The sequence below is a fragment of the Podarcis raffonei genome, chromosome 17 (assembly GCF_027172205.1).
Source record: "Podarcis raffonei isolate rPodRaf1 chromosome 17, rPodRaf1.pri, whole genome shotgun sequence".
Classification (NCBI taxonomy): Eukaryota; Metazoa; Chordata; class Lepidosauria; order Squamata; family Lacertidae; genus Podarcis; species Podarcis raffonei.
Genome location: NC_070618.1, coordinates 36101108 through 36126367, shown reverse-complemented (window position 1 = coordinate 36126367; position 25260 = coordinate 36101108). Strand labels below are relative to the sequence as shown.

Genomic DNA, 25260 nt, shown 5'->3' with positions numbered 1-25260 from the left:
TTACAATCAACCAATCATCAGACTTTACTGAAGAAAGAGCCCATAATCCCAACAAAAACCAGGGATGCCATGACAGCAGCCGGTGCAGTTCTGACAGTCAGCCGCAAGGGAGCAAAAGGAGCTAATAAGAGAGCATGCATGGGGAGAATGTGCGGCAACAGCTCTAACATAAAACAATCACATTTTAAATCATACAAGGAGGAGAAACGGTGCTGCAACTTCCACAACTGGTCATTAAAGGGAGCCGCAAGATGGGCAGCAATTTCCCAGGGGGCAGGGGATGTTGTGTCCCCAAACCATCATGAAATGGGGGCAGAAGGAGGGAAGGAAGTCTAAAACCAAAAGCAAGACCACCTCTGTGTGTTTGGGCCACCTTTCTCAGCAGCCCCTTTCCACATGGGACCTGATTTTCTTCCTTTTGTGAGGGCATTGGGTCAGGGCCTGCCACGGCGTGGCAGAACACAGTATGGCCTGCCCAGAGGCCCCTTCCCTCCGTAAGTGTCCCAAGAGGGGGGAAAGGGGCCATCCAGCGTCTCCAGGGGTGCACAAGCCCGGGACGGCATCCGACTTCCTTGAAGGAGACGAGGTCTGCTGGTTCCGCCTCTCCTTCCTGGACTTCTGCCCCGTCTCCTCAAGTTGGCACCGAGGTCTTAGCTCAGCTGATGAGGCGGTAGAAGACCCAGGAGGCGAAGGTTGCCCAGTGGCTGGCCCAGCTCAGCTCAGACCATTTGTGCATGGTGTAGGACATCCCGTAGCCCTGCAGGATAAGGAGAGAAAGTTATTACAAATGTAAGCTTAACACAGACAAAGAAGGAGGTGCTGAAAGGGAGGGAGGCTCCAGGCAGGCAGGTTTAGCTGCGCCCCCCCAATGCATCAAAATCTTTCTGCAGCAATCAGTGGGCCCAGCCTATGCCACAGAACGGCATTTTATTTTCTTTTTCAAATAATAACATAATTTGTAAGTAGATCACAGCCGGTCTTTTTAATACTGTGAGTAGATCGCAGTTTCTTGGGAGCTGGATGTGCCTGTCCTAAAGTATGCTCAATAAACACACGATGTAACTGGCTGTAGTAAAGGTAAAGGGACCCCTGACCATTAGGTCCACTCGTGGCTGACTCTGGGGTTGCGGCAATCATCTCACTTTATTGGCCGAGGGAGCCGGCGTACAGCTTCCAGGTCATGTGGCCAGCAGGACTAAGCCACTTCTGGCAAACCAGAGCAGTGCACAGAAACACCGTTTACCTTCCCGCAGGAGAAGGAGAAACACCTATTTATCTACTTGCACTTTGATGTGCTTTCGAACTGCTAGGTGGGCAGGAGCAGGGAGCGAGCAACAGGAGCTCACCCCGTCGCGGGGATTTGAACCGCCAACCTTCTGATCAGCAAGTCCTAGGCTCTGTGGTTTAACCCATAGCGCCACCCGCGTCCCACATAACCGGCTGTACTTTTGAATAAATAAGCTATACTATTCATTATATCAAATTATAGATTCCAACCAAAGTCTAATAAAGTTCATGAACTGACTAGAGAATGAACTGATCCAATGGGTCTTCTGCTTTTTTTGTTGAACTTTATGAGACTTCTGTTGGAATCTACAATTTGATATAATGAATAGTATCCCTTATTAATTCAAAAGTACAGCTGGTTACGTCTTGTGTGTTTATTGAGTATGTTTCACGTAACTGTAGGTTTGTTGTTGTTGTCCTAAAGTATGGCCACCACAACTGCCCAATGAGTCTGGGCTTTGCCCCTTTTACCTGCTCTTCCATGGAGTCGTCTGCATCCATGTCAAATAACGAGCCGAGGTAGGACAAGTGGAAAATGGCGAGCACTCCAAAGAGCAGGTTGATGAGGTAAACCCAAAGACTCTGCAGGAGAAGGAGAAGAAGTGGAGGCTCAGTCCAGGTGCACCCAGCCAGGAATCACTCTGCTATAACCGGCAGGGATGGAACCAAGCGAGGAGTAAGGAGCACACTTGGCATGTTCAGCTGCACCCACCCCATTCCTAAAAAGGAACGCAGGAGGCAGAGCCGGAAAAGACACCAGGAAGACCGTACAGTCATACCTTGGGTTACAGATGCTTCAGGTTGCGCACTGTACCGCACCCGGAAGTACCTGAGCGGGTTACTTCTGGGTTTTGGCACTTGCACGTGTGCAGAAGTGCTAAATTGCGCTTTGCACATGCACAAAAGTGCTAAATTGCGCATGCGCAGAAGTACCGAATTGTGACCCGCGCGTGCTGCGGGTTGCGAACGTGCTTCCCGAATGGATCATGTTCGCAACCCGAGCATCCACTGTATATATTGAGCTGCCAGACCATTGGTGTGATGGCATAAAGGGGCGCCCATAGATCCTCAGAACCCAAGGCCCATCTCACCGTGTTGTGGCGATGTGAACATCCTGGCGGGCACCTCTTGGAGAGTATGCAGGCATCAAAGATGACAGCGAGCCTCTTCCGGAGAACTAGGCAGAAAGAAAGCGGTGGTCCCAGTAAGTTAGCGAAAATGTATAGAACTAACTCAAATCTCTGTTGGAAATGTAAGGGAAAAGAGGCACCTTTTACCATACGTGGTGAAATTGTAAAAAGACAAAGGAATTCTGGGAAATGATCCATAATGAATTTTTAAAATGTTTAAAAAATAACTTTTTTTGAAAGACCAGGAATTTTAGGTGCAGATATTCCGAAGAATTTCAGAAGACTGTTCATGTACGCGACTACAGCTGCAAGGATGTTGATTGCCCAGTGATGGAAAGAAGACAAGATACTGACAAAGTCGGAATGGAGGATGAAATTACTTGACTATGCAGAGATGGCAAGACTGACAGGGAAAATCAGAAATCAGGAAGATCAAAACTTCAATAGACAATAGGACAAATATAGATTGTACTTAAAAGAACAGTGTAAACACTTGAAGTCTTTGGCAGGCTTTGAATGACTTGCAATGTTACATCAACTTTGGATATATTGGAGAACTGTAATTCGGATGAACTATAATATGCAGTTGATTAAGATACTTAAAGGGCCCACGGAGGCGAGGAGGGAAGTCCTAAGATTTGGAAGAATCTTGCTTTATTTTAGATTTTATTGAAAAATGTTAATCGTGATTTAATTTGTAAAACCAATAAAAATTATTGAAAGAAAGAAAGAAAGAAGTGGTTGCATGTGAGAGGCTGTGCTCAAGAGCTGTATTTGCTGCTTAAAGCCTAAATACTGGTTTTAGGATCATGGCTTGTTAACTGATTGTGGTTTATTCAAAGCACAGTTTCCTGTATTTGGATTAAACCGGTCACTGTGGTTTGTTACATACAACAAACGAAAGCTTTGAATGCCATCCCCGAGAGTGCAAAGGAGGAACCAAGGGGAGGAGGGGGCATGCATGTAACAAACCATGACTGTCTTTATGTCTGAATTGGGCCAATTTCTGGGCCAAGGCTAGATGGAGGTAAAGAACCACCCAAATTTGGTCCCCAACCAAAGGAAAGAGGGAACTCACCGTGTTCAATGTAAGTGATAAACCCCAGGGAGAGCAGCACAGCCGCCAGGTGGAAGCTCAGCCCCTGGGAAGGAAGAGGAAAAGAGACAGTTCTTTAATGGAATAGCAATCTCAGGACAGGGGTTGCATCCTGCTTGCATTCTTGAAGAAAACTAACTGCTTTTTAAGGGTCTCCCCCTCCCAAGAAGAGGCTTAATGAAGCAAAGACAAATGGCAGTTCTGGACCCCGATGCAATAGTGCCCACTCCCCTGAAGTCTTGCTGATTGCAAGAAGCTCTTTTTGGGGGGTCTCAGAAGGGAAGATGGGACGCGGGTGGTGCTGTGGGTTAAACCACAGAGCCTAGGGCTTGCTGATCAGAAGGTTGGCCGTTCGAATCCCCGCAATGGGGTGAACGCCCATTGTTCGGTCCCTGCTCCTGCCCACCTAGCAGTTTGAAAGCACTCCAAAAGTGCAAGTAGATAAATAGGTACCGCTCCAGCGGGAAGGTAAACGGCGTTTCCGTGCGCTGCTCTGGTTCGCCAGAAGCGGGTTAGTCATGCTGGCCACATGACCCAGAAGCTGTATGCCGGCTGCCTCGGCCAATAAAGCGAGATGAGTGCCGCAACCCCAGAGTCGGCCATGACTGGACCTAATGGTCAGGTGTTTCTTTACCTTTACAAGGGAAGAGCAAATCTCTTCTGGGCAGGCAAAGTCATGCAGAGTCTCTTTCAGCAGAGATCAGGGAATTCAGGACCATGGGCAGCTGCCAGTGGACCTCCAATCTGCAGCTCTCCCTCCTGTTGCAGCTACAGAGTGATGTTGCTTCAGCAAAGAGCTGAGGCCTTAAGGCAGCTGGCAAGCCCTATACAGTGGTACCTTGGGTTACATACGCTTCAGGTTACAGACGCTTCAGGTTAGACTTCGCTAACCCAGAAATAGTACCTCGGGTTGAGAACTTTGCTTCAGGATGAGAACAGAAATTGCGCAGTGGCAGCAGGAGATCCCATTAGCTAAAGTGGTGCTTCAGGTTAAGAACAGTTTCAAGTTAAGAACGGACCTCCGAAACGAATCAAGTTCTTAACCCGAGGTACCACTGTACTGCAGTTAGCCTCGACTTCTTGAAGGAGTTGTCTGAGCTCTAGAAAATGACTTTTTCTGCTTCTACAACTGCTGGCTTCTACATGGGGCTGGAGATGACCGGGGATTCATCCTCTGAGCTCAAGGAAGGTAAACAGGCCCTGTCCTTACAATGGGAGGCCACAGAAGGCCCTCAAGGTTCCTCTCTGAGTGGATCAGCCTGTCTCATAGACATCTGCGTCTTCCTTAGGGCTTGGCAGGGGATCACAGTGCCTCTTTTCCATATATAGCCCTTAGAGCACCCTGGAGCTGTTACCTGCTGCCATTTCCACCTCTGCCTGGCAGCCATTTGGTGCATATTGGGAAAGAAACAGATGAAGGCCAATAGGTTTGTCCTGAGCAGCCATTAGTGAAAGGGAGGGATCATCAGGCCAGCCCTGCCTTGCAGCAGGGCAAAGCAACCAGAGGCGGGGTGAAACACTGCCAAAATGCCTGGGGACTAGTCCATGTGATTGTGAGCTGCCTTGGCGCCTCTTACAGGTAGAAAGATGGGGCACAAATGTTTGAGATAAACAAATCAGTACATGTTTCATCATGACAGGGTATGACCAAGGAACAGGAGATAGCGGCTTCTGTAAAGGGATACTCACATGTAGGAGGGCACTAGCTGCATAGGTTACAATGATTGCTGAGAAGGTGCCCAGTTTCAGGGAGTTCTTGAAGACATCTGGAAACAGGTGGAGAAAGTTAGTGATGGGACAGAACGTTGTGCTTCCTACTGGATGCCCTGGCCAGCTTTTCCCCACCTCAACTGAGATGCAGTAAAAGGCATTTACAGTCATACCTTGGATTACAGATGCTTCAGGTTGCATTTTTTCGGGTTACAGACCCGCCGAAACCCAGAAGTACCGGAAAGGGTTACTTCTGGGTTTTGGCGGTCGCACATGCGCAGAAGCGCCAAATCGCGCTTTGCGCATGAGTGCTGAATTGCAACCCGTCTGTGTGCAGACATGCCGCTGCGGGTTGCGAACGTGCCTCGCGCACGGATCACGTTCACAACCCGAGGGTCCACTGTACTTCAAGCTACTACTTTTATCTGTTCCAGACACTTGGCCACTGAGTTTCAAAGTATTTTCTGGAAGCTGTCACTCCTCTTCTTCCCACATAGCACTGGATTGGTGGTAATCTCTCATACCTGGCCAGTTCTAGGGCATGACGCTTCCATAGACTTAAGAATCTGAACAGCCTTGCTGTTCGAGATTAATTTTGGGGGAAAGGAAAATGTGGCTCTTCCAGATCTTGCTGGACTCCAACTCCTATCACCCCTGACCACTAGTCATGCTGGCCGAGGCTGATGGGATTTGGAGTCCAACAATATGTGGAGAGTCACATGTTCGCTATGTATCTTGTTCAGCTTTCTGTTCTCAATACTGGCCACCTGGACACTTCTGGGAAGCTTACAGTAGCCTTCCCTTTGTCATTTAACCATATCATATGGAAATCATAGGTAGACTGCCTCGTAACATGGAAGCTCCATTTAGCCATTCTGCCAAGCAGCTTTGGATGGGCTCATCCTCCACAAATCCGTTCAGACTATTTTAAATCCATCACATTTCATGGTAGAGAAACTCCACAGGTTAATCACACCCTGTGTGAATAAGTACTTCCTTTCTTGTCAGCCCAGAACCTACTTAAAAGGGGCTCCTGTACCTCTTGACTAGTGAGAGGCAAAGAGATTTGGATCTGTGAAATGCCCAGCATCGGACAGGAAGATAACTTAGTCCATTTCAGGGCTCACAGATCTGAAATCTGCCCCCCACTCCCCAATCTGCACGTGTGGATTAACCCTACTATATTATCTCAAGTCTACCCCCAGGATTTGTAAATACTTAGAGCAATAGAGAGAGGAGTTCTGGGTATTCTACACCCGCCTCCCCAGTCGTAAGAGGGGGGTGAACACAACGGGAGACCCAGGAACCTAACTATGCTGGCAAACATCTTCTGGGGGGGGGCACAGGTTCCCCATCCCTGCCGTAAGGGGTCACTGACCTCCCTTCCTCAGGGAGCCATTGTCAGGGGCGAGTCAGACACAGATGCCCAAGGTTGAGGGTCCTCATGCAGCCTGTTTCTAAGGCTCCACATAACTAACACAGCAGGTGTACACATCCTTACAGGAGTTCAGCCAACGGGACATGGGCAGGTTCCAGCTGGTGACAACCTCCACCATGGAACGGGGCAGCTCCACATTCAATGGGCGAGACACTGTCAGATCCCTGGAAGGAGGAGGGAACAAAATCATTATGAAGGCCAGAAATCAGGAAGCATTTTTGATAGGGATTTGCCAAGAAAAACAAAGAATTTATTTATGTATGCTACAACAGCGGCAAGAGTCTTGATTGCACAAGGATGGAAGAATGAGGAAATCCCAACGAAAGAACAATGGCAAGAAAAAGTGATGAACTATGCAGAGCTGGCTAAATTGACATACAAATTGTGGGACAACGACAACTGACTTTAAGAAAGAATGGGAGCTTTTCACAAATTATCTAAAAAGACAACGAAATGAACTGGACTCCTTGGCAGGTTTTGAATAAACATCCGCAAATTTATTAGGTGAACATATGACAGACAAAATAAAGATATGTACAATTTTATAATATGCAGAGAGCAATATGTGCAAAGAAATCAGAGAGGGGAGATGAGGGAAGTTTTCTGTGGGAGCAAGAGGGAGGGATGGGGGGAAAAGGGGGGGGGAATAATGTAATTGATTAAAGGATTGATAATTTGTTATGTTGAAACTGTTCAATAAAAATAAAAATAAATAAATAAAATATATTTTATTTAAAAAAAGAAATCAGGAAGGGGGGATCTTTGGATTCATGGAAAGTCTCCACTGACCTGGCAACAGGAGGTGATAATCCGAATCATGTCTAGCCAGAAGTAAGTCCCACTGAATTCAACGGAGCTTAACTCCCAGGTAAGTGCAGTTCAGATTGCAAACTAAATTCAACTGAGTTTGAATTGAAGCCATTATTATTAATAACTAGCCACCAAAAAACAAACCAGGGAGGGGGGAACCTGCCCACATTTAACACATTTGCAAAAACTATTCCAGCAGACTGGGCTATGCATAAAAGTTACTTTAACACCTGTTTTCTGATTTACCTGTTTGTGGGATTTAAGGAGGTTACATTTTTAGGTACAGTACCCTAGGCACCCCCCCTCCCCCCCTTGCAACAACACTCACCATTTCAGGTTGTCTTTCTCCTCCGTGAAGCCAGACCCTGCCAACGTGGCCGTTGTTTCGGACAGGAAGCCCACAAAATAGTTGCTGAAGTGGAAGGAGCTAGCGCTCTCGTAAGCCCGAAGCCAGCTATGTTGCAACAGCAAGACACAAGGATGTAAGAACAGTCCCGCTGGATCAGGACAAAGGCCTCTCTGTCCTCACAGTGGCCAACCAGATGCCTATGAGAAGCCTCCAAGCAGGTGTTCACATGCATACTGCCTCTGACAGCGGAACACAGCCTTATTCCCCCATGAATTGGTTTAATCCTTTTCTAAAGCCATCTAATTCCATGGTGCTGTATGAAGAAGTGCTCTCTTTATTCTATTTAGATAGGCAGAACAATTAAAACACCAAGAAGTAAAAACCAGGTAATAGAAAAAACAACACAATGGAACTACAATTAGTATCCTGGATACTATGGAACAGCACTGCAGGGCTGCAAAGAACGTGTTGCCGTATTTTTCGCTCCATAAGACGCACCTAGTTCTTAGAGGAGGAAAGGGGGAAAGCCCCAGTTTTTTGAGGATCAGCTCAAAGTTGTGCAGCTTCTTTCACAAAGGGGGAAAATCCTGTTTTTATGGAGTTCAACTCAGTTCTGCAGCTTCTTTAGGAAAGGAAAGGGAGCCGTTGCTACAGTTTCCAGACAAATAATCTGACTATCAGCCAGTCACTTGTCACTGGGGAAACTAACAGCCTCCGTCTGCAGAACATTCAACAATGGAGGCCTGGGCAAGGGGGCGGTGCCAGGAAGTGAGCCAGCGATCAACCACACATTCCCTTCATAAGATGCACAGACGTTTCCCCTTACTTTTTAGGAGGAAAAAAGTGTGTTTTATGGAGTGAAAAATACGGTATGTATAGGGTATACAGTCAAACCTCGATTCCCAAACGGCTCTGTTTTGGAACGTTTTGGCTCCCAAATGCTGAAAACGTGGAAGTAAATGCTCCGGTTTCAAAAGTTTTTTGGAAGCTGAACGTCTGATGTGGCTTCCGCTGAGTGCAGGAAGCTCTTGCAACCAACTGGAAGCCGTGCCTCGCTTGTCGAACATTTCGGAAGCTGACTAGGCTTCTGGAACGGATTCCATTCAACAACCAAGGTTTGACTGTACTTGTCTTTGTAGATGGTCACAGTCCCAAATAAAATGCCTCTCAAAGCTGGGTTTTGAGAGAAGAGGTCCGACTTAGCTGTCCTTACAACTAATAAACACCAGAAGAGGCCACCAGGTACCTTTGACTCAAGAAGCCTTAGCAAGACCCTTACACCAGCAAATCTGACACACTTTGCCCAGCAACCCTCCAAAACAAAGGGAGAATGAGAACTCCAAGGGTTTCTAGCTTAATAGCCACTTTAAAAAAAAGAAAAAAGGCTAAGTTCTTCATAGATCACCTGTTTCATACTTGATGAAAAGGCAGGCAACAGAGGCAGAGCTGGGTCTGAGAGAATAAGCTGCAGAAACAATCACCAAGATTTCCTGAAAAACGCAGGTCCGAAAAGCTGCCACTACTAGGCACAACTACCATCTGTGGTAGTCCATGCCCAAAATGCAACAACCCCACCAGCATTGCATGGGCAGATTTCGGTTTACTCTTCCCATTGTAACAGGTGCACTGTATCATCAGAGCCCCACCTGATGCACCAGTTCTTTAACTCTGGCTGAAACTGAGCGGAGTTTGCCTCACTGGACTCTCAACTCTCCTTCATCAATATTTCTGCCCAGATCCGCCTCCCTCTCTCAGACTAGATGCTGTCCCTCCCTCTTCCGACAGAAATCCTTTGTACTTTACAATAAAGAAACTGTTGGGAATCTGTGTACGTACAGCTACTCACACAGAGTCAATTAAGGTTTGGCAGACAGCCAGAAGGTCATGTGAAGGAGTAAGTCTGCCTGGTTATAACAGAGACATGGAGGTAGCTCCCTGATTGGTCAAGCTCTCTCAAGGGAGTGATAATTAATGGCGTACCAACTGGAATGTGTTAGCTCAGTGTTCAGAGTTCTGTGTCAGTGTAGGAGTTGTGAGTCGTCTCAGAGAGAGCTAGCAAAAGATCCGTGTTCTGTTCCTGTAAATAGTCAACTGTATATAATAAACACCTAACTACAAGTTCCTGGTTCCTGCTTCGTCTATCCTGTCTGCAGCCAAGTTGCCAATTGCTTCCATGGATTCTGCGTGTACTCTGCTAGGTCTGACTAAGGTCCTGTAACTAGTCTGAAAGTTGCGAAACACCAATAGGTTTTACCAATAGAAACCATCCCTTTCAAGTTTCCAGACAAGGCCATACAAATGTGCTCATAAAAGGTGAGCATTCTGAGCGGGCCTTGTGTTCTAAGGACAAGTGCACTAAAAGATTGAATTTGCACCATTTGAAAACCGCTCACCGGAGTGCCAATGAGCTTCAGGCATGGCTGCCCATTCGTTGCCCTCTAACAGATCCAAAACATGGAAGAAACTCTTGATTGTCCAATGACCAAAGTGACCACTCTCCAAAATATGTTGAAAACGAGGGTGTTCTCCAAATGGAGTAAGAAGAGAGGGTGCTGGAGCCAAGACTTTGACGGAGCCCCTCCAGATTTTGAATGTTGTTCCGTAAAATGGATTTTCTGTCAATTGCAGCCTCTCCAGGGTGAGCTTCAGAAAGGGAGCTGAGGGATCAGCTATGCCACCTTTGAAGATCAGGTGTGTATCCATTCCTTATATAATCGCGGGCGAGCAATGGGGGTTGACGACATAAGATTGGCGGTATAGATGCCTCGCCCCCCCAAAGGGCCAGATCATAAGAAATGTTTCATAATAAAGGGCAGTAATGCAGTGTGAGGTGGCAGTAAAAAATGGGGACAGTTAAACTATATATGAAACACAAACGGAAAACCCCCGCCAGGGTAAACATAAACCAGGACATTACAATAATATAAAGAGAGGGCCTTGATGGATATCACTCGGTGGCTCTGCTCTCTTTCTTAGCTCCTGTGGGGCGGCTGTTGCAGTCCAAAGGTTCTTGCTTTTAGAGCGCTCCTTCTGCTGTTCCCAGGGCAAGGAAAACAGACATGCACAAACATAATGTTTTATTGCGTTCTTTATCCTAGCTGTTGTCAGCTGGGATCAGATTCTTGCAGCCCTTCTGGGACTTCCAGGCGTACTTTGGATAGTAGCACACCTGCATCTCTTAGAGTTGGTGCAGTATAGAACTTATCTTTATGCCGGGAAGCCAGTTTGAAAGGGAAGCCCCCTCCCACTTAATACTCACCCCCTTTTGCAGCAGTAATGGGTCTAAACCCCATTACCCCCTTAACTTTAATCTTGAAAAATCAGAATTGTGCTCTCCCCATATTTCATCATGTGAACATTTATGCACACCTTCAAGTACCGCTCCTTTAACTTTAGAATCATGGCACTAAGTCCTGTGTTTGGCTGCCCTGTGAGCCCCCCAGCCTGATAAACCTGTTCAATGTCTAGAGAAGTCACTTCGACTGGTAATTTCAAGTCAGTGAGCCGAAGACACAGGTCTACCCCTGCCCCCGATGGGATTCTGGGATCTGATCCTGGGATCTGTACCCTATGTACTACTGCTCCTCCAGACGTAACTGCAAATCTCAAGTCACAATTTTTCGTTTCTCCATTTTTCTTAGGTGACAGGTGTTCATGCCAAAAATCTCCCTAGCAGTTTTAGTAATCCCAAACAATCATTCTTGATTCACAGAGAATTTCTGGTTAGTAGAGACAAGAGCTACATGCAGGCCAGCAGATAACTCTTAGCATCACAGTTCTGATCCCTCTGATGGGGTTAACTCTGCAAAATGGGGATTTGAAGCCTTTGTCAGCTCAATGCCAATTGCATTCCCTCTATGAGCCAACCATCCTGGAATAATACTAGTTTGGAAGAACTTGATGTGTTAAAGGAGCTCTCAAGGGCAGGGCATAAAAGAGCTAGACAACCATCTTGCTTGGTATGAAGACACACCACATCAATCCTGAAACTTCCAACATTCAGCTTCCCTGGCTCGGAGCTCCCATATTATGGGAGAGGAAGCAAAACTTCTCCCGGTCCACTTTCTCCCCACTGTGCCTGAAGTTCTACACTTCTACCCTGTCCTGCTGACTTACTCACCTTTCCTCTAAACAAAATAACCCCTCCCAAATGTTGTAATCTCCCCTCCCTACAGGAGCTGCTCCAACCCCTTGATTATTTTGCTTGCCTGCCTTAGAAGCCAGTGAACCTCTGCAAAACCCACACAATGGGTCAGAGAAGAAACAGATGCCCCCATGAAGACTCACCTCACCATGGTGCTCCTGGCAGAAGCAAGGAGGGAAAGAACATGGCAGGAGCGAGAAACAGAGAGGGGAGAATAAAGATATCAGTAGATATTGGGGCATTGAGGTGTTCCATATAGACTGAACCACAGAACCATTAAAAAAGCCACAGAGAGCCATGGTTGGCAGTGCCTATATGCTGAAGACTTCAGTTGTATTTTGGACAGCGTTGGTTTGCATTGAACAAAGCCAGGCCTGTGGGTATTGTATTATATGATAGTGTGCAAGTGCAGAAATTTCATTAATAGCTCTTTCATTAACATCTGCATGACAAACTTGTCAAACAGAAGGCGCTTTCTTCCTCTGTGCCAGGAAAAGGCAGGAGCCCTGGCTTAAAAACATAATACAGTGGTACCTCAGGTTACATACGCTTCAGGTTACAGACTCCGTTAACCCAGAAATAGTACCTTGGGTTAAGAACTTTGCTTCAGGATGAGAACAGAAATCGCACAGCGGTGTGGCGGCAGCAGCGGGAGGCCCCATTAGCTAACGTGGTGCTTCAGGTTAAGAACGGACCTCCGGAACGAATTAAGTACATAACCAGAGGTACCACTGTACTTGCCTCACTGGATCAGAATAAGCTTCCTATTTCTCATTGTGGCCTCCTAGACACTTCTTAGGAGCTCACAAAGGACAGCGTAAAGGCAGGGTTCTGCCAGAGGGGCTATAGCCCTGGGCGTGGATTTTTGAGGGCACGGGAAGCAGGTGCCCCCAGTGCAGCGGGGCGCTCTTCTCTTGGCGGCAGAGGAACCAACCGTCAGGGAGAGGAGCACTGGGCTGGGCCTCACTGGGGGCACTGGCATGGGGGGCACTGGCTTCATGCCTGCCCCGGGCACCATGAAGTCACACAACGCTGCTGCATAAATCTGGTGGCCACACGCTGTTGTTTGATGCCAGCATTTGGTACTTTAAAGGCAGACTGCCTTTACAGACGGAGGGTCTTCCATTGAGCTAAGTGCCTTTGTAGGTTGTGATTAAGGTTCTGGCACGAGTGCAGACTAGGCCTCACTGCACAGAAAGAAGTGAAGTGCTCAAGGCATGGAATAAGTCACACTACACAAGACTTGGGGAAAGAAAGCCAAGCCTTACTTCAAAGCCACCAGCTGACACAGACCTAAGCAGGGCGAATTGGTGAAGACCACTGAAATGTCAAGCAAAGCAGCCACAAGTGGCACTGACTAGACAAGGACAGCAGACACACCGGACACAGGCCAAGACACAGTGAGCACAATGAAAGCGAGTCAATGAGGATACGTCGGTTGCTGGGCCTCACAGAGAAAAAACAAACCGTGTCTGGAACATGGCGAACAGACTGAGGGAGCCATGACCCCACGGTGCCTCCCGTCAAGAGACAGAACAAATGGGTTGCCACTGATGGAAGCCGCAAAAGACACGTGAAGGTTAAGAATGCAGCTGTGCAATGAGTGAGATGATGCAGCCCGGCAGCCAGAGAGATGCGCTGGGGGGAGGGTGTTACCTGCTTCTGCGCTTCCTGTGGCAAGTACCACGATCACAACAGAGAGAGGACCGGGAGGGAGAGGGTAGAGGAAAGGAAGCAAAAGAACCGCAGAAGAGAAAGAGAAATAAAATGAGCTCATCAGGCTTTCGGACATTCCAAATAATATTTAAAATACCTGCCCTTGAATGCTCTTACACTGTTTAACTATGTGGCAGGAAAAGGTTTGATAAAGAGCTGCTTCTCCCAGTATGGATGGAAAAGGCCACAACTGCTGAAATTCTTCTCCCTGGCCCAGCATCCACTGAATTCAAGGAAGTGCAGTTGTTAAATGCCTCAATATTCCTGGGATCCTCTCTTCGTTCACTGTACCAATGCAAAATTTTAACACAGAAGAACTGGAAAGGTCAACTGGAACGAGAGGCTCCACAACAGGGCTTCACTTTCAAAAACCCTGCACACCAAAAACCAACCACATGGCACAGTAACTAACTGGCAGCCACTTTTGATAGGCTCTTCCTTCACAGATTTGTTCAAACCACTTTTGGCCCACCGCATTTCATGGCAGAGAAACTCCATAGTTGATTGTGCCTTGTGTGAAGAAGTACCGTACTTTTCCGTTATAAGACGCCACCTATTTTGAGGGACTCAGATTTAAGAAAATGAGGGTTGTTGAGCTTTTTAAGCGGGGATTGCCGAAAGTCGCTCACCCGCACACGACGCCAAAACTGCCTCCTGTCTGTCCCATCACTGGCAGAAGCTGCCAATCGCCCACCCAACTGTCAGAGCATCAGCCAATCAACACCATCCATTGACACAGCAACCAATAACATGCACAATAGCTGCTGACAGCTGCAGCAGCAACCAATCAAACATCCACCCTATGATGACCCCCACTTTTTAGCATGATTTTAAAAGAGAAAAAACATAGTCTTATACACGGAAAAGTACGGTACTGTTTCTGCAGCGTCAGTCTTAAAACGGGATCCTGCAGCAACATCGGGAGGGCCACAGGTTCCTCACACCCACAGCCAAGGGCCACAGCACCCTTATCTGTTACGGTTATTCCAAGGCCCAATAACTATCCCAAGGTGAAGATACCAGGCACTTATCAGAGCCCCAGCATGGGGAATCTGTGTGGCTCTCCAGAGGTTGTGAAACACAACTCCAATCATCCTCAACCACTGGCCTCCTGGGAGCTGATGCCATCCAACAACTAGACCAGAGCTTTCCAAACTTTTCATGTTGGTGACACATTTTTGAGACATGCATCATTTTGCGACACAGTAATTTGGTTTTACTAGCAAACCGGAGGTTAAACTAATGTTTTTCCAGCCCTGGTAGGAGCGTGCGGAGTGTTCCTGTGACACACTTACACACTTCAGCAGACACAATAATGTGTCGTGACTCACAGTTTGGAAAGCTCTAAGCTAGAGGGCCACAGGTTCATTACTTCTGTCCTAGTTGCCAAATGGCTTGTGGATGTGAAAGCAATTCTCTCAGGGCCTTAAAGGAGGAGGCTGGAAGCCCTTCTGAACTGTATAGCCAGCAGCAGAATGGCTATTGGTCAGAGTTTAGAGTAGCTCACCCTGTACAAAACATACCCCTCTCTGTCCCCTAGGTGCGAAACAGCATCACAGATGGAAGATAAATGCCATTTTTTGGCCCACCAGGCCCAAAAATCATAACGTTGGGCAGGCCTGAGCTAGAAGCTGAAGTTTTAGAACAGGGGATGCAATACTGTTACATCATGAGAACTTTGCCCAGAATTGTATTTTGAGAAGCCTCCACAGCAGGAAACATACTAATTAGTCCCCATGTTAATTAACCTAACCCTGGGTCAATGAATCCAGAATAGCTTCACCCACAAACACCCACAGAAAGGGGTAGAACAGTCAGCCTGTTGCTTATGTTTAACCACTCTGATTCCAGTCACAAGGTGGCAAAAGAGTGTTAAGGGGCAGCTAACCTGCATTAAATGACCTGATATATATGGTCAAGGACCATATCCCATATACCCTATTTCACCTTCCTCCTCCCCCCCCTCCAGTATTCGCAAGAGAGCTTCTTTTTTTTTAAGAGCTTAAAGTAAGTGCAATACATCTCTCTGACCGATTCAGAGGCATGGAGGAAGAGAGGAACTCGGGCAATAAAGCGCACGTGCCTTTAAAAACACCCAGTAATTAAAAAATATATTAGGGCCTGCCATTTCATGGGAGGCCTGTTCTACAGCACACTTCCCATCAGGGTTAATCTGGCCTGTCAGGGGACCAAAATCTCCATTAGCTCACTGGCTGGATTCCCTAACAAACCCAGTGGGCCAGCTGTAGGGAGCCTGGGGCTGAGGTCAGAGCATCTCTTTGGAGCAACCAACTTACTTCCTGAGTAGCTTGTAGCTGTAGAGGGGTATCAAGTAAGAGAAGAGATAGGGGGCCACACAAGTGGACATGATGAGGCACACAAGGCAGAGGAAGAAGCTCAGGCAGACCTTCTGGAGCCAGGAGAAGCTCTGTAGGAGAGGAAAGAGAGAGAAAGACAAAGAAAATACCATCACAGGCGTGTGTCTTTCATGCTGTTTTTAGGTCATTATCTTAGTATGAATAGAAATGAGAGACCCTTTTCATGTTAACTCATCAGATATAAGGCTGGTGTTGTTGTTATGGGGGTTGTTGATATACTGCCCTATACCCAGAGAACTCAAGGCGGTCACAGAACAAAATCAAAATGTGTTTGATCAAGTGATGCAGACCCTCTAAGTGTTCCTGTTTTCCAGGAACAGTCACAGATTTACAAAAGCCATCCCAGATTCTGATTTGATCCCAGAATGTCCTGATTTTCCTTAGTACATCCTTATTTTCACCAGAGAAATGTTGGAGGGTATGGAGTTATCCAACCCCCAAGCCATCTGAAGGCAGCCCTGTATAGGGAAGTCTTTTTAATGTTTAATTTTAAAAAAAATGTTTTTATTTATGTTGGAGGAGGGACATGGGTGGCGCTGTGGGTTAAACCACAGAGGCTAGGGCTTGCCGATCAGAAGGTTGGTGGTTCGAATCCCCGCGACGGAGTGAGCTCCCGTTGCTCAGCCCCCTGCTCCTGCCAACCTAGCAGTTTGAAAGCACGTCAAAGTGCAAGTAAATCAATAGGTACCTCTCCGGCGGGAAGGTAAACGGCGTTTCCATGCGCGGCTCTGGTTCGCCAGAACTTAGTCATGCTGGCCACATGACCCGGAAGCTGTATGCCTGCTCCCTCGGCCAGTAAAGTGAGATGAGCGCCGCAACCCCAGCATCAGCCATGACTGGACCTAATGGTCAGGGGTCCCTTTATTTGTGTTGGAAGCCACCTAGAGCGGCTGGGGCAACCCAGTCAGATGGGTGGGGAATAATAATAATAATAATAATAATAATAATAATAATAATAATAATAGAATAATAATGGAATAGAACACTTGGGTAGGATGGATATGGGTTTCCAATATTCAAATATGGTGCCCTTTTACTGAACCTCCAACTAACCAGGCCCTGTTCCCCATGCTGTGCCAGGAATAAACACACAATAGGGAGCTCACCATTCTCCTGCTTTCCACGGCCTGCAGATAGGTGCGGAAGCGGAACCAGGGGCCAAAGATGACAGTCCCAATGAAGTAGATGTATCCCATGAACTCTACTGGGGAGGGGATGGCGGGCACCTCGCCCCGGTCCAGATCAAAGCCCAACGACACGGCCTTCATTGCCACAATCATCTGGGCACCTGGTGGGAGGGGGCAGACAGAGACGCAATAGAGATTCAGTGCTTCAGTGCCTGCTGGTAACCTATGGACCTCACTGCCCAAGATGTGACATGACTTTTGAAAAAGTATCAGGCAAATGGAGAGAAGATATTCCCAAGTCCATGGTGGCTGAATGGGGCCACCAAATAGAGGGGAATGTAATTCCTTTTAATGGAAAACTCAAGTGCTGAGTGCCAATAGGATTGTAGACAAAACAGAGCCACAGAGAAACAAGGAGGAGCTATTGGCAGCCAAACTCAAGAGTCGAAGCAGTGCTATATATTTCAAAACCCTAAAGAGAACCCACCTCTCTGCAAAAAGAAGAAGAAGAAGAAGAAGAACCCAATGGGAACCAAGCATGTTGTGTTAGCCACAGCATGTAGTGACAGGTAGAAAAGATAAATGGAACACATGGGGAGATGAGATAATAATAATAATAATAATAATAATAATAATAATAATAATAATAAGGCTCAGGGCAGCTAACACCAGTAAAATTACAGTAAAAACATAATGGGGGGGGACCAATTTAAAAGACAGGTTAAAATGCAATTTAAAATGCAGCCTCATTTAAAAGTAGCTCATAGATCAAAACCACAAGTGTGCGGGGGAAACATAAGGGTCAGACTGAGTCCAAACCAAAGGCCAGGCAGAACAGCTCTGTCTTGCAGGCCCTGCGGAAAGATGTCAAGTCCCACGGAGAGCCTCAAGGTCCATAAATAGCAACACCCTTGTAGTCCCAGGCCTTAAGGAAGTTAGATTAGCTTCAACCAGAGCCAGGGCCTTTTCAACTCTGGCTCCGGCCTGGTGGAACGCTCTGTCTCATGAGACCAGGGCCCTGCAGGATCTGATTTCTTTCCGCAGGGCCTTTGGCTTGGAGCCAATTTGATTCCCTCCCTCTCTTTCTTTTTTCTTTTCCTTCTCATGCTGCGATGAGGCTACATTTTAATATTTTAATGTTTCAATATTTTAATGTTGTATTTTAATTTTGTTTTTAAGTTGTAATCATTCAACTTGTTTTTATTATTCCCTTTGAGACCCAGTCAGGGCCAAATCCCAGAAGTTCTGGCTGCCTCACAGTCCCATCAGTTCCATTCCCACTTCCTAAAACCAGGAACAGAATCTGGGTGTCCTCCTTGCTCAGAGCTCCCTATTATCTGTTCCTTGCAGAGTGATAAATATGAACGCTGCACTTGGAGCAATCTTTAAGTTTTTGGAAAGGAAGCACATTACACACACACACACACTGACTAGCCCCAGCAAGCTCCAACGTCTTATCCCACGATCCCCCAAGGCTTGATCAGGGCCTAGAAAGAGAAGATCCACAAAACACTCACCTCTCATCTTATGCCAGCTCACGGTGTCCACCATGTGCATCTCCCTGCAAAAAGGAAGGGCGAGGGAAGAAGGTCAAAGATGGGAAATGGTTATGATCCCTCAGGTGGCACAATGGGTCAGTATGTCTGGCTGTGAACCAGAAGGTTGGTGGTTCGAGCCCACCCAGGGACGGCTGTGGGCTGGATTCCTGCATTGCAGGGGGTTGGAGTAGATCAGGGGTCAGCAAACTTTTTCAGCAGGGGGCCGGTCCACCGTCCCTCAGACCTTGTAGGGGGCCGGACTATATTTTTTGGGGGGGGGAAATGAACCAATTCCTATGCCCCACAAATAACCCAGAGATGCATTTTAAATAAAAGGACAGATTCTACTTGTGTAAAAACACGCTGATTCCCGGACCGTCTGCAGGCCGGATTTAGAAGGCGATTGGGCCGGATCCGGCCCCCGGGCCTTAGTTTGCCTACCCATGGACTAGATGACCCTGAGGCGTCCCTTCCAATTCTTTTAATATATATATATTAAGTGATAGTTCCTCCTATCGCCAAGCTGCAAGCTTTGCTCCACAGTTGTCTAGATATTCTTAAATTTGCTGCACTCCGCTTCCCATTAACTACTCTCTTCATCCAGCCAACCACTTAGGACTATAGCAACCTGTGAGCAGCCCTCCCTCCCTGCTCCTCGCCCTCACTCACCCCATGAGCAAGTAGATGAGGATGGTGATGGAGAGGAGGACGCCGCGCTGGGTTGAGTGGCGACACAGGAACAGCACCAGGTAGCACAGGAGGCTGAGGAGGACGACCCAGACCATCTGCAGCTGGAAGAAGTGGTAGAGGGCATAGAAGCCGCTGGCGACTGTGCTCAGGTGCTTGATGTAGGATGGCAGAGCTGCGAGGAGAAGGCCAGAGAGGAAAATGGAGGTCGGTGGAGAGAGGGTCAGGGGACATAGAAGCTGCCCACGGCCCCATTTGCACTATACATTTAAAACAGTATCATAGCACTTCAACAGTCATGGTTTCCCCCAAAGCATTGTGGGAAATGAAGCTGGTTATGAGGTGCAGAATGTTGTCAGGAGACCCTGATTACCCTCCTAGAGCTACAATTTCCAGAGTGGTCTTTTTTTAAAAAAAATTTTTTTTTAAATTCATTTTTCTTTTTCATTCATTACATACCGGTACATCTCAAAGTCTTAACATTTACTATGTATTCCTTCGTCCCTCCCCTCCTAGGCTTCCCCCAACTTCCACTTCTGGTTTGTTTCTCTTTTCTCCCACTTTGCTACCTCCTAAAAGAAAAAGTTATTAATAACATAACATCAAACCTAAAAACATAAAAATAAAAGTAAACGCACCATAATATTTCTCTATCTTCTAGACATTTTCTAATACTAATAGTGTGAATGTTTATTTAAATCCTGCCATTAAGTCTATCGACTTTCTTTATTTATGCAAGTATAATATAAATGGTTCCCATTCTTTTTCAAAGTCACTGTTGTCTTTTTCTCTTAGTCTGTCTGTCATTTTTGCCAGTTCTGCACAGTTCACCAACTTCTCTTGCATTGTTCTTTAGTTGGTATTTCTCCAGTCTTCCAATTTTGTGCAATCAACATTCTTGCTGCTGTAGTGGCATCCATAAATAAAGTCCTCTTTTCTTTCGGTATGTCTTGGCCTAAAATACCTAGTAAGAAGGCTTCCGGTTTGTTTGTTTTACAAATGTTATTTTCAAAGTTTTCTTCAATTCATTATAAAAAGGTAAAAGCCTATTGGGAAATGATATATAATGAATTCCAGAGTGGTCTCAACAGTCAATCCCTATTCCCTGGGAACGCTGGGAATTGTAGCTCCGTGAGGGGAGCTAACAGCACCCAGCACCCTTAACAAACTACTGCTCTCAGGATGCTTTGAGGGAAGCCATGACGGTTTAAAGTGGTTTGAAATGGATGGTTTGGAAGGGGCGTGGACTGTTTTGTCTATCTGGCCCAGTATTGCCCACTGACAAGGACAGCAGCTCTCCACAGCCTCAGGCCTTCCACATCACCAATCCCTGCTCCTTTTAAGTGGGGATTTGAACTTGGAACCTTCTGTGTGCAAACCAGGTGCCCCATCACTGAGCTATGTCCTCTCCCTCAGGATCCCTCCTCCAGACTCCCCAGCTGTGTATTTACCTTGGAAGAGAAAGAAGACACTCAAGAGTCCCCTCCTGGGTCATTTTACGCTACATATGAAACAGCAGTTGTAAGAAGGGTAGGAGCTGTAACTAGAGGGTGAAAGAAAGCTGGGGCTTGCATTAGGACCTGGTAGGCAAAAGCCACTTTGAAAGGGGGGCGCTGAAAACAGCAGGTCCACTACAAATAAAGGGAAACGCTTGAGCTTTGAGTGGAGGGAATGATGCTGCGTCTCCTCCACTCCCTGAGCATCGCTCCAGTCTGCTTGGAACTCTGCCCTCCATCTCATCTCTGGCGTTGCTCTCTGTCCAGGGATGTAGCTCAGCCATGACATTCAGACTGAGAGAGAGCCGTGGTTGTTGCAGCAGGAGGAAAATCAGGCACCGTGTGTGTGTGTGCCTAAATCCCCAGCAGGTGACCAATGGGGTGCCCTCCAGATGTTTTGGGCTACAGGTCCTATCAACCTCGCCTGTTGCCAATAATAATAATAATAATAATAATTTATACTCCGCCCTCCCCAGCCAAGACCAGGTTCAGTGTGGCTAATACAACTTAAAAACAAGATTAAGTACAACATTAAAATGCAGCCTCATTTCAGTAGAAACTCAAGTCAAAAACTTTTTGGGGATAAAAACGTCAAATCTTCACCAAGGCCAACTATCCAGACTGGTCCTACATGGGCCAGAAAAGAGCCAGGGAAGTCCCCAAATAGGAGTTCCATCACAGAAGGAGAAAGGAAAAAGGAAAGAGGGGGAAGGAATCAAATTGGCTCCAAGCCAAAGGCCAGGAGGAACAACTCTGCCTTATAGGCCCTGCGGAAAGAAATCAGATCCTGCAGGGCCCTGGTCTCATGAGGCAGAGCGTTCCACCAGGCCAGTGTTGAAACGGCCCTGGCTCTGGTTGAGGCTAATCTGACTTCCTTAGGGCCCGGGACCTCTAGGGTGTTACTATTTATGGACCTTAAGGTCCTCCGCGGGGCATACCGGGAGAGGCAATCCCGTAAGTACGAGGGTCCTAGGCAACTGGGAATGATGGGAACTGAAGTCTGGAAAGCATGACCTTGGTCATCCCTGGTTTAGGCATGTATGGTTCAACCAAAATTAAACGGTAACAACAGCATTTCTTAGTTCATCATAACAATATCTTAAATGATGGAGCACTTTGTCCTGAGCATTTTGGAGTAAGAATGCTTTGGCTGCGAACAGGAGTAGGGAACTAGGATCTCCCCAACTCCCATCAGCCTCAGCTAGCATGGCCATGAATGATGGGAGTTGTAGTCCAACAGCATCTGCAGGGCCACGTGTCCCCCAATTATTGTCAAATCTAGTGGGCGGGGGCATGGAATCCCAAGACTCATTCTCATAACATCAAACCATGGTTTGGCATTACTTCTGAACAGTCTTCTTTCCACTGGGCCGCAGCTGTGATGCAATTGCGCAAAGCAAGAGACCTGTGGGAAGGTGGATTTACCGTATTTTTTGCCCTATAGGACGCACCTAGTTTTTTTGGGGGGAAATAAAGGGGGGGAAATTATCCCCCCCAGCCGCGGATGTCTGCCCGAAGCGCGGGGCGCTCTGCTTCAGCACGCCCTGCGCTCCGTGCAGCAGGCTGCTATCCGCAGCCTAGGGAGCCTTGTGGGAACTCCCGGGGGCTCCCCAGGCTTGCTGATAGCTTCCTGAAGCCTGGAGAGCGAGAGGGGTAGGTGTGCACCGACCCCTCTCGCTCTCCACACTTCAGCGAAAGCCTGCATTCGCCCCATAGGATGCACACAGATTTCATTTTTGGAGGGGGAAAAGTGCGTCCTATAGGGCGAAAAATACGGTAGGTGCAGATCATGAGTGAAAGCAATATGGGGTTGTAACGCAGAGTTCCTTATGGGTCTGATGAATGCCCTGGAGGACTGTGTGCCTAAGATTGTCTGCACTTACCCAATCTCCAGAGGAGACGGCACACGAGGCACAAGAGCAGAAGAGTCCAGACCTGCTCAAAGCCTTGCTGAGCGGTAGGCAACACGCAGCCGCTCAGAAGCTGCTGGTAGAACTCTTCCCGGGTGAATGTGGCCATGGCCGCAGCCTGGAAGAAGGAGGAGACAAAGGGATGTCAAGGCGGGTAGGTAGCTGAGAAATCCCCTCCCCATAGCTAGTGTGCAAGCTCTAGCACATGTGCCCGTCTCCAGAGGCAAGGCCAGGTGGGATTTCCAAGCTGCTGAGATCCATGCCAGCATGCGCTGATTTGGGTACTCAGGTTGTATAGAGTTGCAGAACATGCATACCTGTATTTTACCTTAAGCCTCCACCACTCCCTCTGAACACAGAGCAAACTAAGGATTAGTTTTAGCACATGCTTACTTCCACAAAAGCTCAGGTAGGGGTGCTGAATCTGCCTAGATCCTGGAATCATCTCATCATGGTGATCCTTCTTAAGCCAAGCAACAGGCACAGCAGTGATGGGCACATTGCACATGTAGCAATGGTGAACAACCCACCCACAAAGCCGTACTGTCCTACATTTTTTGCAAGTCCTCTGTTCTGTATTAGCATTAAAGGAGCAGGGGAAACCCCCCCCTTTAGGCATTCTCTTGGTAGCAGCCCTTAACATGCTTGCAATGGTGGTAAGTTTCACTAAAATCTGTTACTTGCTTGAAAAGAGCAAATACAAAAGCTACTAAGGTTGCTTGTGATTTAAGATTAAGCTTCCTCTGCTTGATCACCTGGAAGCAATTCTTCACGGGTCACAGGGCAGATAGCCGAGTGGTTGTATGCAGGCCTGGTAAAGATAAGAGTAAGACTACCAGCATATGTTATTCCCAAAGCTCCAAAAAGCTTCCTTTAAGGGCAGGGAAAGAGAGGCAGGAAGCTCTTTAAGGTAAAGGGACCCCTGACCAATAGGTCCAGTTGTGACAAACTCTGGGGTTGTGGCGCTCATCTCACTTTACTGGCCAAGGGAGCCAGCATACAGCTTCCGGGTCATGTGGCCAGCATGACTAAGCCGCTTCTGGCGAACCAGAGCAACGCACGGAAATGCCGTTTTACCTTCCTGCCAGAGTGGTACCTATTTATCTACTTGCACTTTGACATGCTTTCGAACTGCTAGGTTGGCAGGAGCAGGGACCGAGCAATGGGAGCTCACCCCGTTGCGGGGATTCGAACCGCCGACCTTCTGATCGGCAAGTCCTAGGCTCTGTGGTTTAGACCACGGTGCCACCCACATTCTAGGAAGCTTTTTACTGAACAGCATCTCCATCTCCACCAAAATATGGACCAAGGCCAGGGGTGCCAATTTGAATAAAATATTGGGGGCTCCTGTGACCACGGATGATGGACAAGAAAGGGGGGGGGAGGGAATAGCCAGATGAATCTATGGTGCAGGAGAGATGGCCGGTGTGAAATATGTGATGGATGAATAAATGAGCTGAACGGCTGAAAAGTTGCATACGGAGTGATCACGGGTACATAAAGGGAGGCTGCGGCCTATTCGGCAGCCCGCCGGCTGGAAGATCCAGGGAGCGGTTTTGCAGGCCGGGGATTTCCTAGGTGCAGGAAGGAAACGCTGCCTGGGGAAACGCATGGCCCACAGACAAAGGAAAACTGGTCGTCGGGATTCGAGAGAAAATCAGATCGGGATCCTCCTGCGCGGAAATCGCTTTCCTTTCCCCCTTCCGGCATGCAACTCTGGGGGAAGCCCTTTCCCCTTCCTCGCTCTCCCCAGGACACACCGGTCCGTTTCCCTGGGGGAGACAGATTCTATCTAGGAAGGGGGGGATCCCCTTAAAAGATGCCCTGACTCCGTGGATCTCGACGCGCCCTCGAGGGATTCACATCTAGGAGGGGGCAAATCCTAGGCGGATTCAGATGCCCTTTCCCTAGCTGCAATGCGGGAGACCCGGGAAGAGGCCCTGGCCCCCCTCCCCCAGCGGGCGCCCTCTCTCTCCTTTCCGGCCAGATGTTCCCTGCAGCTCCAGCTGCGCTTCTTAAAGAGGCAGCCCCTGGGTCGCCGCGAACTCACCGAGGCGCCTCCTTCCACCACCCTCCTTTTCCAGCTCTCCGGGGACGATGCGAGTCGGGTTTTCTCCCTTACCCCCACCCCCACCCCCCCAGCTGGAAACTGGGAAAGGAAGGGGAGGTCGGCGCTGGGAAAGAGGAGCAATAATCCCTTTTAAAATTGGAGGCGGATCGACCCGGGAGGCCAATGGGAATGCCGGAAAGGAACAGTTGGATCTCCGGAGTGGCCAATCCGAGGGAAGGGATGGGGGAGGGTGCAGGTGGGCAGCCAATGCGGAAGAGGTGCAGGGAAACTAAAATTTTGTTGTTTAGTCGTTTAGTCGTGTCCGACTCTTCGTGACCACCTGGACCAGAGCACGCCAGGCACTTCTGTCCTCCACTGCCTCCCGCAGTTTGAT

General features: G+C 47.8%; 1 protein-coding gene across 2 annotated transcripts; it reads right to left on the bottom strand.

Moving 5' to 3' along the window:
* On the bottom strand, window positions 1-24990 carry PORCN (porcupine O-acyltransferase). 2 transcript variants are annotated; one of them, XM_053371218.1, is made up of 13 exons: window positions 24867-24990; window positions 22790-22934; window positions 19393-19585; window positions 18703-18746; window positions 17165-17346; window positions 15978-16108; window positions 7800-7925; window positions 6725-6825; window positions 5203-5279; window positions 3496-3559; window positions 2379-2464; window positions 1759-1869; window positions 1-757 (listed from the first exon to the last, which is right to left on the bottom strand). In XM_053371218.1, exons 2-13 carry the CDS (start codon window positions 22923-22925, stop codon window positions 656-658), a joined length of 1353 nt encoding a protein of 450 aa, XP_053227193.1. In that variant the 5' UTR covers window positions 22926-22934; window positions 24867-24990; the 3' UTR covers window positions 1-655. The 2 variants fall into 2 exon arrangements, with proteins under 2 accessions (XP_053227193.1, XP_053227194.1); XM_053371219.1 differs by lacking the exons at window positions 7800-7925; window positions 24867-24990.
* Window positions 24991-25260: the final 270 nt, after the last annotated feature.

Excerpts from the sequence above, each read along its gene's own strand:
- PORCN (XM_053371218.1), bottom strand. The coding sequence starts at position 22,925 with ATGGCCACATTCACCCGGGAAGAGTTCTACCAGCAGCTTCTGAGCGGC. Across the intron at positions 7,926-15,977 it reads AGCTACAAGCTACTCAGGAA|CTGGCTTCGGGCTTACGAGA; the intron begins GTAAGTTGGTTG and ends GTTGCAACATAG. Across the intron at positions 5,280-6,724 it reads GTCCCGTTGGCTGAACTCCT|ATGTCTTCAAGAACTCCCTG; the intron begins GTAAGGATGTGT and ends ACCTGTTTCCAG.